We start from the raw sequence: 12,730 nt of genomic DNA on the forward strand, positions 1-12,730 counted from the left end.
TGTTTTACTTGATTTGGTTTCTTCTCATTAATGATACCTGTATTTATTGCCAGTGGACATCTAGTAGCAGTTTTTCTATTACTCATACAGTTAAGCTTTGGTGATATCTCCTGTAACTCTATGTCATAGTCTTTGTTCATTATACAGGAAAAATAAAGTAGTCAATATATGGAAAGACTTACAGATAGCACAGGACATCAATAACCTTATAGGAGATCCTTCTTTAGTTTTAACATCTTATCTTCTAATAGCATGGTTACTTTGGCTCATAAAGCCCATGCCACAGTTTTAAATTCTTTTAACTGCACAGTATTATGCTTAGATTCAAAATGTGTTTTAAAGCACATGTGGTTTTAAATGAATCCTATATGACATATGCATATGCATTGTGACCTTTACCCACAAGTATAGTTCTGGAGGCAAAACGATTACTTAAATGCTCTCCCAAGGATAGTTCTTTCTGACAGGCACACTCAATAAATCATCCCAACAGAATCTGACCTTTAACTTAATCTTATTAGTTTAGGGATATGAGCTCATATACCATTCAGCAGGGCCAAAGAGGAAATATTCGACACATGCAGGTTGTTGTGGTACAGAACCATTGGTTGATTCCATGAAACTCCCTCTAATTAACTGTATGAAAAGCTTTGTCAGTTCAGTTCCTTCACAACCAATATTTTGAGCTTCTGCAGAAGGCTAAAGTCAGACACTGCCATGGTAAAATTTCTACTTCTGGCTTTGGCATTTGGCCTGGCTCATGTGGAGGTAAATTCATTTGGTCCATGCATAGGTTTGATGTTCTTCAATAGCACATTTCTGGGGATGTGATGTGTTGTCCAGTTAGACCATATTCATGAAATAACCTTTCTGACTTTTACTCAGTTACACTTTTCAGTCTGATTTTCTAGGATGAAACAAATGAAATAAGATAGCAATGGGTTGAACATGCAGATGTTAAGAGGGCAAAACATGAGCAAATCAAAGTTCTGGTTCAATGTGCTATGTTAATTGAGTTATTGCCCTGTGTTATTCTACATCCCTAGAAACATAATCTTGAAGTAATAAACAAAATATTATTTATTTATATTTCTAGTTAGCTTATGCATTTCTAGTGACTGAGATCAATTGTCTTTGCTGTTTTCTTTAGATTGAAGGAAAGTGGGATACCATTGCCATTGCTGCTGACAATGTGGACAAGATAGTGGAAGGAGGACCTCTGAGACTCTACGTTCGTGAACTTACTTGTAGTGAGGGATGTAATGAATTGGAAATCACATTTTACGTCAAGTAAGCAAATGGTCAACCATGTAAACAGAGCAGAATATTTCCATTGTACAGATTTTATGTTGTTAAACTTACAGGGGAATGTTCTGGTTTTGGTCATGAAATTGAAGTCCTCATCTTCAGCAATGTGATTATTTTATTCTGTGATGGTTTAGCTCTAGACACCACACAAAAATTAGATATTGTCTCCAATTCCATGAGTGTTTCCTTAGAAATATGTTTGGTTGGAGGCTAGTGGTTGAATTTTGTGCTCATTTATTAGATTCAGGAGACTCTAGTAATTTAAGAGGTGTATGTGAACATTTGATTCAAAGTCACATATATTATCTTATTCAGTCAATGCCATCATAAAATGTCTTCCAGGTCAGATAAATCTAATTTGTAAATCATTTACTTTCATGCTCTAGTTTCAAAGACATTCTATGACATTTGGATGACTATGTTCATTGTAAGAATGTATAATGCCATAAGAACTAAGAAAGCCTAGAACCATTTATATGTTCTAGCTACAATTGTAAGTTTTTGTTTACAAATTAAATCACTTAAAACACATACATATAATCCTAAATACATATTATGACTGGAGTAGAATAATAGAATTAACATATTGAAAGCCATACTCAGTGAATAGTGAAATTGGGTAAGAAAGACATCAGAGTCTTCATAGCACTTGGAAAAATGCCACAAATAAAGGATGTCATTTTTATGATTACAAACAGGATAATATTTTATAAACAAGAATTAGGAGAAGTGAGGTAAGCTTAGGTACTTCTGTTCCAGCTCTGTACACTGTTCATAGATACTATTACTTCATCAAGTTTATTAAAATACTTGAAGGTCTTTAATATGAATTAAAGGTTATTAAGTATAAACCAGGGTTCCTCTGTTTGATTTTTAGTGAGAATGGCCAATGTTCAAAGACCAAAATCACTGGGTATATGCAAGATGATGGCAAGTACAGAACCCAGTGTAAGTATTGGTTCTGGGAGCTTCCTCTATTAACAAAAAACTGTGGGTATGAACACATACATAGATACCACAGCCATTAATAGGTACATGAACCTAAAACTAATTTGGTTACTTGGAATGTTATCAATCCTTCCAACCAGATGAGATATGCTACAAAGTTAGAGTACATTATAGGTCATCTGAAGCTTACATGGAGAAGAACACTATTAAATGAAGATGTGAGTAATGCTAACAAAATATCTCCAAATAGTTTCCTGCATAAAAATTTGTTTCTATATAATATTCAGTGTCTTTTCTTTCATACAGTATCTTGGTTTGTTATTGAACAGGGCTTCTATTCACTGATTGGTCTCAATGGCCTAGAAAATCTTTGCAAACTTCATGTCTCAGACTATCTAGTACTTATATTGCAGGCATTATCTATCATTCTGAATTCATGGAAAATTTAAATTAATGGTGCTATTTTAAAGTTTCATTTTCTCTTATTTTATACAGATCATAACATTTAGAACTTGGGATGAGACATTTCAATTTTGAAAAACAGTTTGGGGAAAATCTCTTTAAGAATTTCAGATTGACTAATTTAATTTTGTAAAAATTGCTAAGATAACAGCAATATTATTAAACTGAATTATACACAGAATGACCTTTGGTTTGATCTTAAAATAAGGGAGGGTGCATTCTTCTGGCAAGCCTATTATTTTACAAGTTTAATGGATATTTAAAGGAGCCCAGTAATAGAAAGTGACCAGATCCAAAAATTCTTTTTTTTCCCATGAAGTACACTTATCATTTAATCAGTGTATGTTTATACCACAGACAGACAGACAGACAGACACACACACACACACACACACACACACACACACACACACACATACACAGAGAGACAGAGACAGAGGCAAATACAGAGATGGAGACAGAAACACAGAGAGAGAGAGACACACACAATATGAAGGTCTGGAAAACCTAAAATGTTCATTCTTACATCTTTTGCATTCATAATCTTACAAGATGAAAACTTTTATGCATATCTCTAATTAGAACAGTAAGTCTTTTTGCATATGTATACATTTGCCCACTAAATATCACCATGGTGTGACACTAGAGTTTTACTGTTTCCAGAAATTGACATGTGGCCTTTTAGGATCAGGTTAAACGGGAAAAAAAATAATCCCACAGGTCTTGATGCAAAGAATTCAGAGAAAATGGAATGTGTCTGTACCTAAGATTCACTATCAGGTTTAAAGAGTGGGGATATTGGTCACTGTATTATGATGAGATATGTAAAATGAATGACTATAGGAAAATATTTGCACACATGTGTCATATGATAGTGAATCAGACATAATTGCTAGAGTATGGATCAATATTAATGTTTAGTCAAAAGGTGACATCAAACAAAGTAGAAAGCTAAGTGACACTCATTTTGAAATGTTTCTATTATTACAGATGAAGGTGATGTTAGATTTAAATCTGTGCATGCAACACCAGACAATATAGTCTTTATCAGTAAGAATGTGGATCGAGCTGGCCAGACAACAAATCTGATTTATGTTGTTGGTAAGAATGGTAGTGCATTTTTGGAAAAGTAACATAGGTATCACCCTGTAAATGAAGATTATGTCAGATTCACCCTCGAAATACTTTATCATGGTATTTCCAAACTCCTGTCCACTAAATAACAATCTGATTGTTGTATGGTCCAACTTTTACATTATATTGTATTTTGAGTAGCATGGTCATTGCATACTAGAGGTGAGGGGAAGACTATTGGAAGTGTTTATGTTCATGTTTCCTCATTAGAAAGAATGAATCAAATATTATTTTCTCACAGTTCAGACAATTTTGAGTGTCATTTGACCCACTGTGTACTAAATTAAAACATGAACTCTAGAGTATAGAGTTGGGAGAAATGTGAAGGTTCCATCAACAGGCCTTCATGACTCTCTAGTGTTATGGTTTTGAAAGTACATAGGACTGAGATGAGTGAATTCTCTAGGAAATTTGTGTTATTTTTGATATATCATGAAACCCTGAAAAGTGGTGTCATACTACCATATAGACTTCATTAAATATATCCATGAAATTTGAGGAAAATTTTTTATTGATTTTATTGATCCACCCAGAGTAGATAAATTTGGAGCAGTTGGGATTTTCCATTGTTTATCAAGGAGGGACATGAAGGAAGCAATGTAAATACTGAAGAATTCTACTGAACATGTCTGTGACGTTGTCATTCTTGCAATGTAGGAAAAGGTCAACCTTTGACTCTTGAACAATATGAAAAACTTGAGGAATTTGCCAAGGAACAGAACATTCCAACAGAAAACATTCAAAATGTTCTGGCTACAGGTAACCTCAATGAATTTTTTTTTGCTCATAGCAAATATATACATATATATATATATATATATATATATATATATATATATACACATATATTATCTGTGTATCAATGTTTATATATATATATATATATAGCGAGTCTATCTATCTACAAATTTATATCTATCTATATACTCAGTAATATTACTGATTTAGATTATATATAGTCATATGAAATATTTCAGTTGCTATTTCCAGAAATAATCCTTGTGGGGCTGTTCTCATATTCTTATGAGAACATTTATGTCACTCTTTACCTTACTTATGTTCTATTACAGATACGTGTCCTCAATAACGACCTTCTGTAGGTGAGTAGAAACAGAAGTCAGGCCTAACAATTTTGATATTTGAATAAATTTGTGCTTATTACATAAAAACTTATAAAAAATATGTGACCAAAGAAAAAAATGGATTCAAAATTGGCAAAATCAAGACAGGATATTATGTATCTTTTAAAGCAAAAATTCTTACAATGATAGAAATGAAGGATAGAATATTTTTATTTTTAAAACAATGTGAAGAATTTTATCTAATTCAGAATTGTTAATATTTTTATATTGAGGACTATTCCATCAAGAAAATATGTCTTCTCATTTGAAAAATCTTACTTTAGTTATGATTGTAGTGTATTATTTGTCACAGATATAGTAAAGCATGTTGATCTTTCAGTATATTTCTTGAAACCTTTCAATATAAATTTTTATGTAGCATCACAGAATGTCATTATTTTCTGTCAACTGTGCTCCTATACAATCCAAAGCACAAGATATTGGTGATTTCTAGGAAAGGAACTATTTGTGTACAATTTCTTCTCTATACTCAATATATTGTTATATTTAATTTTGCTTCTGTGAACTCTCAATGATGAAATCTTTCCTGTCTGTTCAATCATGTTTTAATTTTTGTTTTCATGTCAGCAGAGACGACAGGAAAAATGGAATTATGCATCATATCCTCTCCACCATCACAACAGCATCACATATAAATCACCATTTCTCTTTAAAGTAATTCTCCCCTTTCATGTGAAGTCAGAATACTACATACCAAACTCCTGACTTCCCTTTCCTTCCCCTTTTTATGATATGTGAGCTCATCTTACATTTTGAATGATTAAATAAAGTGTTTCAAGAAGCAATATTACCTTGTGAAAGGGATCTCATTCAAAAAGCATATAAACAGTCACCAAGCTAATTAAAATAACCACTCTAGTATAAGAAATGATATCTGCATTACTAAAACCTATAGAAATAATTAGAAATGTGACAATTATTGGAGATCATGAGCAAGAACACTGCAGAAGTGAATTTTATCTTGTGCTACATATTTACTTTCAGCTGAACATTATGATTTGCAATTGAACAGTGCTAAAACTCTAAAATAGTTCACAGAACAAACTGTTTGGGTCTGCCTCCATGTTACGCATTATTTAAAAGATAGGATGATATATGTTTTCAAAAGTCCACATCCACTCTAGGTTTAAGGCAGAGGTTTTTAAAATACTGCCAGGATTCATGGTCAGGGAGCACAAACCAGAAGATGCACAAGAAATACCAAGCATCAAGGAACATGGCAGTGAGTGAGGGAATGTTTGAGAGCTTGGGAAATTTCCAAGTAGCTGCATACAGTTAAATCTATGTGGCTGGGGTTTTACAAAAAAAAAAAAAAAAAAAAAAAGCACTTAGGCTATAGCAAATACTGATGAATATCTTGCATATCACCATAGAACCTTCATCTGATGATGGATGGAGATAAAGACAAAGACCTACACTGGAGCACTGGACTGAGCTCCCAAGGTCCCAATGAGGAGCAGAAGGAGGTTAAACATGAGCAAAGAAGTCGGGACCACGTGGGGTGCACCCACCCATTGAGACAGTGGAGCTGATCTATTGGGAGCTCACCAAGGCCAGCTGGACTGTGACTGAAAAAGCATGGGATAAAACTGGACTCTCTGAGCATGGCGAACAATGAGGGCTGATGAGAACCCAAGGACAATGGCACGGGGTTTTGAACCTACATAATGTGCTGGCTTTGGGGGAGCCTAGCCAATTTGGATGTTCACCTTCCTAGATATGGACGGAGTGGGGAAGACCTAGGACTTACCACAGAGCAGGGAACCCTGACTGCTCTTTGGTCTGGAGAGGGAGGGGGAGACTAGTGGGGGGAAGGGGAGAAGGGTGTGAGGAGGGGGAGGGAAATGGGAGGCTGGGAGGAGGCGGAAAATTGTTTTTTTTTCCTTTTCTCAATAAAAAAGAGTACAAAAAACACAAAAAAAGAAAGCAAACAAACTAAATTTATGATGTGTAAAATTAAAAAAAAATCCTGCCACAGTAGAGCTAACTTTGTGCAGCAACTTGAAAATTTCCAAAGTTAGTGAACATCCTTATCCCCTACTAGTGCATTCCTTGCCACATGGTGTCTCTTGTGCAGTTTCCAGTTTGTGCTTCCTGCTCATGAACCCTGGGCTTCTTTCTCCATGTACAGAATTGATTCAATTGTTTTTTAATTTGTCAAGCAAAGCATATTTCTCACTATTTAGCCAGTACCAAGGCAGGAAACTAATGTGGCTCAGTACCATTCCTTTTGCCACCTGTTGATAGCAGCTAGTCGTGATTCTACAACCGCAATATCTGCTGGACAATAAAATTATTACATCTGAAACAATTTAACGGATCTCATAAGAGGTAATTAATAAATCAATATGGCAAACTACATTAACATTGCAACTTTTAGTAATGTTTTTGCTAGAAGTATGGATTATATTATGCAAGACTTATATGGTGATGATGATATATCCATTTATTGAATATTGGGACTCAGTGTTTTTCTTCATATTATATCCTTAAGAAAATGGTTTGATAACAGAGCCAAGAATGAGGCACTTTTAGAAATAATACAGTCTTTACATACTAAGAATGAACAGCTAGTTAACAGGATTGATATCATCGAAAATCAAAAGTTACCTGAAAATATTAATACAATTGAAAAGGGTAACCATAATTTGATAGACAAAATTGAATCCATGTCTAAGGGTTCTGATAAATTATCTTAAAGAATTCATACAGTTGAATTTGACATTTACAATTTGTTAAAAAGTTATGATAGAATAGCAAATAGAGTACCTCTTAAGGATGTTATTCCACACACTATCCAAATAATGTTCAAGGAAGAGGTGTTATCTTTAAAGAAGAAACTTCAGACCTTGGAGTCACATGTGCAGCATGAGGACCAAATTCTAGGGACATCTATGAAATCACTATCACTATGTACAGGGCAGGAGACTTAGGCGTTACAAAAGATTTGAAGTAATTGAGAAAATGTTTTAGAACTGGTGAACAGGGAAAGAAGGCACAAGGACAGGATTTAACATCATCAGCAGCTGTCAGAGATGACTTACCCAGAGTTTTAGCTTCCTACCCTGTAATCTACTCAGGCGAAGCATCAAGTTCTAAAGGCCCAAAAGGATCCAAACAAGGTAGATGGATACCTATAGAGATGGATGATCTAAAATAAATTAAGCAAGCTCTTGTAACTTATGGCTTGCATTCCACATTTTTTTTAGGGAGATGGTAAAGACATGGGCTTGTAGCATTAAGGTGACATCACATAACTGGCTTCAGTTAGTTTCTGCACTCCAGGATGATGGGCCCCATTCAAGTTTGAATGTTATTTCAGGGAAGAGGCTAAAATTTTATAACAGCAGGGAAGAGCAAAGGGACTTGAGACTTCCCAGGATCAAATTCTTGGTGCGGGCACTTATGTTTACCCACAGGTTCATGCTATTAACAATGAACAAATCTTATCCCTATGCCACAAAGCAGCCTTAAATTCTTAGGACAGGATTCAAGAACTAGGGAAATTTATTGAATCATACACTATGGTTAAACAGGGTCAGAGAGAACTTTTTAGTAACATTTTACAAAGATTAACTAAGGTTGTTCAAAGAAGAGGAGCAGATCCAGATGATAGATGAATAATTATCAAATATCTGACTTTTGAAAATGTCAATCTAAATGCAAAAAGAATCTTGGGTCTTTATAGGTTAGATCAGCACCTATGGATGAATGGATCTTGCATACAATAAACATTGAGACATTGGAATATAAAACTGAATTTTGAGTAGGAGAAGCAATTTTCAAAGGAATGAGGACACATAAAAATGCCAAAAGTTTTAATTATGGTAGAATAGGACATCTTAGGACAGATTGTACACAAGAAATTCCTAGGATTGATACCCACTCTAGGTATTGTAGAAATCGGGGGGGGGGGGACAAATCCTTCAGGGAAATGTAGAAGGTATGGCAATGGCCAAATTTGGACCAATAAAAGCATATTAACAAAGGTCAGAAAAGGCAAGCGAATATCATTAGGAAACTCCTTGAGATACCTGACACAGGTCCCCAAGTCAAAAGTGGTCCAGTTATTCCCAGTCACTATGGAGGACATGTTTCACCAGGAAATATAAGAAATCCGGGGCCTTCTGTAAAAAGTCAAACTGTTCCGGAAGATGGAATAACATGGATGATAAATTAAAAATTCTGATAAGAAATGGGAAACGTGAAGGTAAACAAACAACCTCTACTACCAAAAAAGTGACCAGAGTTAACAACCACTGGTCATTAATAGCATTTAATGTCAATGGACTCATCTCACCTATAAAAAGGCACAGGCTAAGAGATTGGATACAAAAACAGGATCCAACATTCTGCTGTTTACAATAAACCCACCTCAACCACAAAGACAGGCACCTACTCAGAGTAAAGGGCTGGGAAAAGGCTTATCAAGCAAATGGACATAAGAAACAAGCAGGAGTGGCCATACTAATTTCTAACAAAGTTGACTTCAAACTTAAATCAATCAGAAGAGATGGAGAAGGACATTTTATACTCATAACAGGAACAATTCATCAGGATTAAGTCTCAATCCTGAGTATCTCTGCCCCTAATATAAAGGCACCATGCACGTAAAAGAAACATTACTAAAACTCAAGGCAGCCATCAAACCGCACACACTAATAGTAGGAGACCTCAAAACTCCTCTCTCACCAATGGACAGGTCAAACAGACAGAAACCTAACAGAGAAATAAGAGGATTAATGGAGGTAATGAATCAAATGGAGTTAACAGACATCTATAGAACATTCCAGCCAAATAGGAAAGAATATACCTTCTCTGCAGCTTATGGAACCTTCTTGAAAATTGACCACATACTCGGTAACAAAGCAAACTTCCACAGTTACAAAAAATTATTAGTAACCACCTGTGTCTTATCAGATAACCATGGATTAAAGTTAGAATTTAACAACAATGCTTCCCCCAGAAAGCCGACAAACTCATGGAAACTGAACAGTCAACTACTGAACCACACCTGGATCAAGGAAGAACGAAAGAAAGAAAGAAAGAAAGAAAAAAAAAGAAATTAAAGTCTTCCTTGAATTCAATGAAAATAAAAAAAAAAACATAATCAAATTTATGGGACACTATGAAAGCAGTTCTAAGAGGAAAGTTCATAGCACTAAGTGCCCACTTAAAGAAAACAGAGAAAGCACACTTTTTTTTTAAGATGGAGACTTAACATCACACCTGAAAGCTCTAGAAAAAAAGAAGCAGACTCACATAGGGGGAGTAGAAGACTGGAAATAATCAAACTGAGGGCTGAAATCAACAAAATAGAAACAGAGAAAAAATCCAAAGAATCAATGAAGCAAAAAGCTGGTTCCTGGAGAAAATCAACAAGATTGATAAACCCCTAACCAAACTAATCAAATGGCAGAGAGAGAATTTGCAAATTAATAAGATCAGAAATGAAAAGGGGGACATAACCACAAACACAGAGGAAATTTAGAGAATCATTAGATCTTACTAGAAAAGCCTGTATGCCACAAAACTGGAAAATGCAAAAGAAATGGGCACTTTTTAAAATAAATACCATATACCAAATTTAAACCAGGACCAGGTGAACAATCTAAATATACCTGTTAGTCGTGAAGAATTAGAAGCTGTTATCAAAAACCTCCCTACCAAAAAAAAAAAGCCCAGGCCCAGATGGTTTCAACGCGGAATTCTACCAGAACTTCCAAGAAGACCAAATACCTATACTCCTTAATGTATTTCACAATATAGAGAAAGAAGAGTCATTGCCAAATTCCATTTATGAAGCTACAGTTACTCTGATACCAAAACCACACAAATACTCAACCAAGAAAGAGAATTACAGGCCAATCTCACTCATAAATATCAATGCAAAAATCCTCAATAAAACACTGGCAAACTGAATCCAAGAACACATTAGAAAAAATATCCATTATGATCAAGTAGGCTTCATCCCAGAGATGCAGGGCTGGTTCAACATACAAAAATCTATCAATGTAATCCATCATATGAATAAACTGAAAGAAAAAAAAACATATGATTGTTTCATTAGATGCTGAAAAAGCATTTGACAAAATTCAACATCCTTTTATGATAAAAGTCTTGGAGAGATTAGAGATACAAGGGTCATACCAAAATATTATAAAAGCTATTTACAGGAAGCCGACAGCTAACATCCTACAGATGATAAACCCCTTTAGTAATGTGGCTGGATACAAGATCAACTCCAAAAAATCAGTTGCTCTCCTATACACAAAGAACAAAGAAGCAGAGAGGGAAATTAAAGAAACTTCACTTTTCACGATAGCAACAGATAGCATAAAGTTTCTTGAGGTAACTCTAACCAAGGAAGTAAAAATTCTATTTCACAAGAACTTTAAGTCTTTGAAGAAAGACATTGAAGAGGATACCAGAAAATGGAAGGTTCTCCCATGCTCATGGATTGGGAGGATCAACATAGTAAAAATGGCAATTCTACCTAAAGCAATCAATAGATTCAATGCAATACTAATCAAAATCCCAACAAAATTCTTCACAAAGCTAGAGAGAAGAATAATCAAATTTATATGGAAAAAAAAAACCAGTATGGCCAAAACAATCCTATACAATAAAAGTACTTTCGGGGGCAATTCTATCCCTGATCTCGAACTCTATTTATTACAGATGTGCAGTAATAAAAACAGCTTGATATTGACATAAAAACAAGTCATTGACTAATGGAATCGAATTAAAGACCCGGATATTAATCCACAAACTTATGAACACCTGATTTTCAACAAAGGAGCTAAAATTATACAATGGAATGAAGAAAACATTTTTAATAAATGGTGCTAGCATAACTGGATGTCAACCTGTAGAAGAATGAAAATAGATCCATATCTATCACCATGAACAAAACTCAAGTCCAAATGGCTTAAAGACCTCACTATCAGTCCCAACACACTGAACCCGATAGAAGAGAAAGTGGGAAGTACCCTACAACAGATGGGCACAGGAGATCGCTTCCTATGTATAACCCCAGCAGCACAGACATTAAGGGCAACATTGAATAAATGGGACCTCCTGAAACTGAGAAGATTCTGTAAAGCAAAGGACACTGTCACTAAGACACAAAGGCAAACCACTGACTGGGAGAAGATCTTCACCAACCCCGCAACAGACAAAGGTCTGATCTCCAAAATATATAGAGAACTCAGGAAACTAGACTTTAAAATGCTAATTAATCCAATTAAAAAATGGGCCACTGAACTGAACAGATAATTCTCAACAGAAGAAGTTCAAATGGCCAAAAGACACTTAAGGTCATGCTCAACCTCCTTAGCAATCAGCAAAATGCAAATCAAAACAACTTTGAGATATCATGTGACACGTGTCAGAATGGCTAAAATAAAAAAAAAAAAACAATGATAGCCTTTGCTCCAGTGGGTGTGGAGGAAGGGGGTACACTCATCCATTGCTGGTGGGAAAGCAAACTTGTGCAACCACTTTGGAAATCAGTGTGGCGGTTTCTCAGTAAATTTGGGATCAACCTACCTCTGGACCCAGCAATACCACTCTTGGGAAGATACCCAAGAGATGCCCTATCATACAGCAAAAGTATATGCTCAACTCTGTTCATAGCAGCATTGTTTTAAATAACCAGAACCTGGAAACAACCTAGATGCCCTTCAATGGAAGAATGGATGAAGAAAGTATGGAATATATACATATTAGAGTAC

General features: G+C 35.1%; 1 protein-coding gene across 1 annotated transcript; it reads left to right on the forward strand.

Moving 5' to 3' along the window:
• Positions 1-717: 717 nt before the first annotated feature.
• On the forward strand, positions 718-4,939 carry LOC121444673 (odorant-binding protein-like). Its single transcript, XM_041646578.1, has 6 exons — positions 718-768; positions 1,151-1,290; positions 2,186-2,256; positions 3,709-3,819; positions 4,510-4,611; positions 4,923-4,939. Exons 1-6 carry the CDS (start codon positions 718-720, stop codon positions 4,937-4,939), a joined length of 492 nt encoding a protein of 163 aa, XP_041502512.1.
• Positions 4,940-12,730: the final 7,791 nt, after the last annotated feature.

The sequence above is a fragment of the Microtus oregoni genome, unplaced genomic scaffold, assembly GCF_018167655.1.
Source record: "Microtus oregoni isolate MIOR12 unplaced genomic scaffold, Mior012 000137F_ref0000512, whole genome shotgun sequence".
NCBI lineage: Eukaryota > Metazoa > Chordata > Mammalia > Rodentia > Cricetidae > Microtus > Microtus oregoni.

Excerpts from the sequence above, each read along its gene's own strand:
- LOC121444673 (XM_041646578.1), top strand. The coding sequence starts at position 718 with ATGGTAAAATTTCTACTTCTGGCTTTGGCATTTGGCCTGGCTCATGTG. Across the intron at positions 2,257-3,708 it reads TGGCAAGTACAGAACCCAGT|ATGAAGGTGATGTTAGATTT; the intron begins GTAAGTATTGGT and ends CTATTATTACAG. Across the intron at positions 3,820-4,509 it reads AAATCTGATTTATGTTGTTG|GAAAAGGTCAACCTTTGACT; the intron begins GTAAGAATGGTA and ends CTTGCAATGTAG.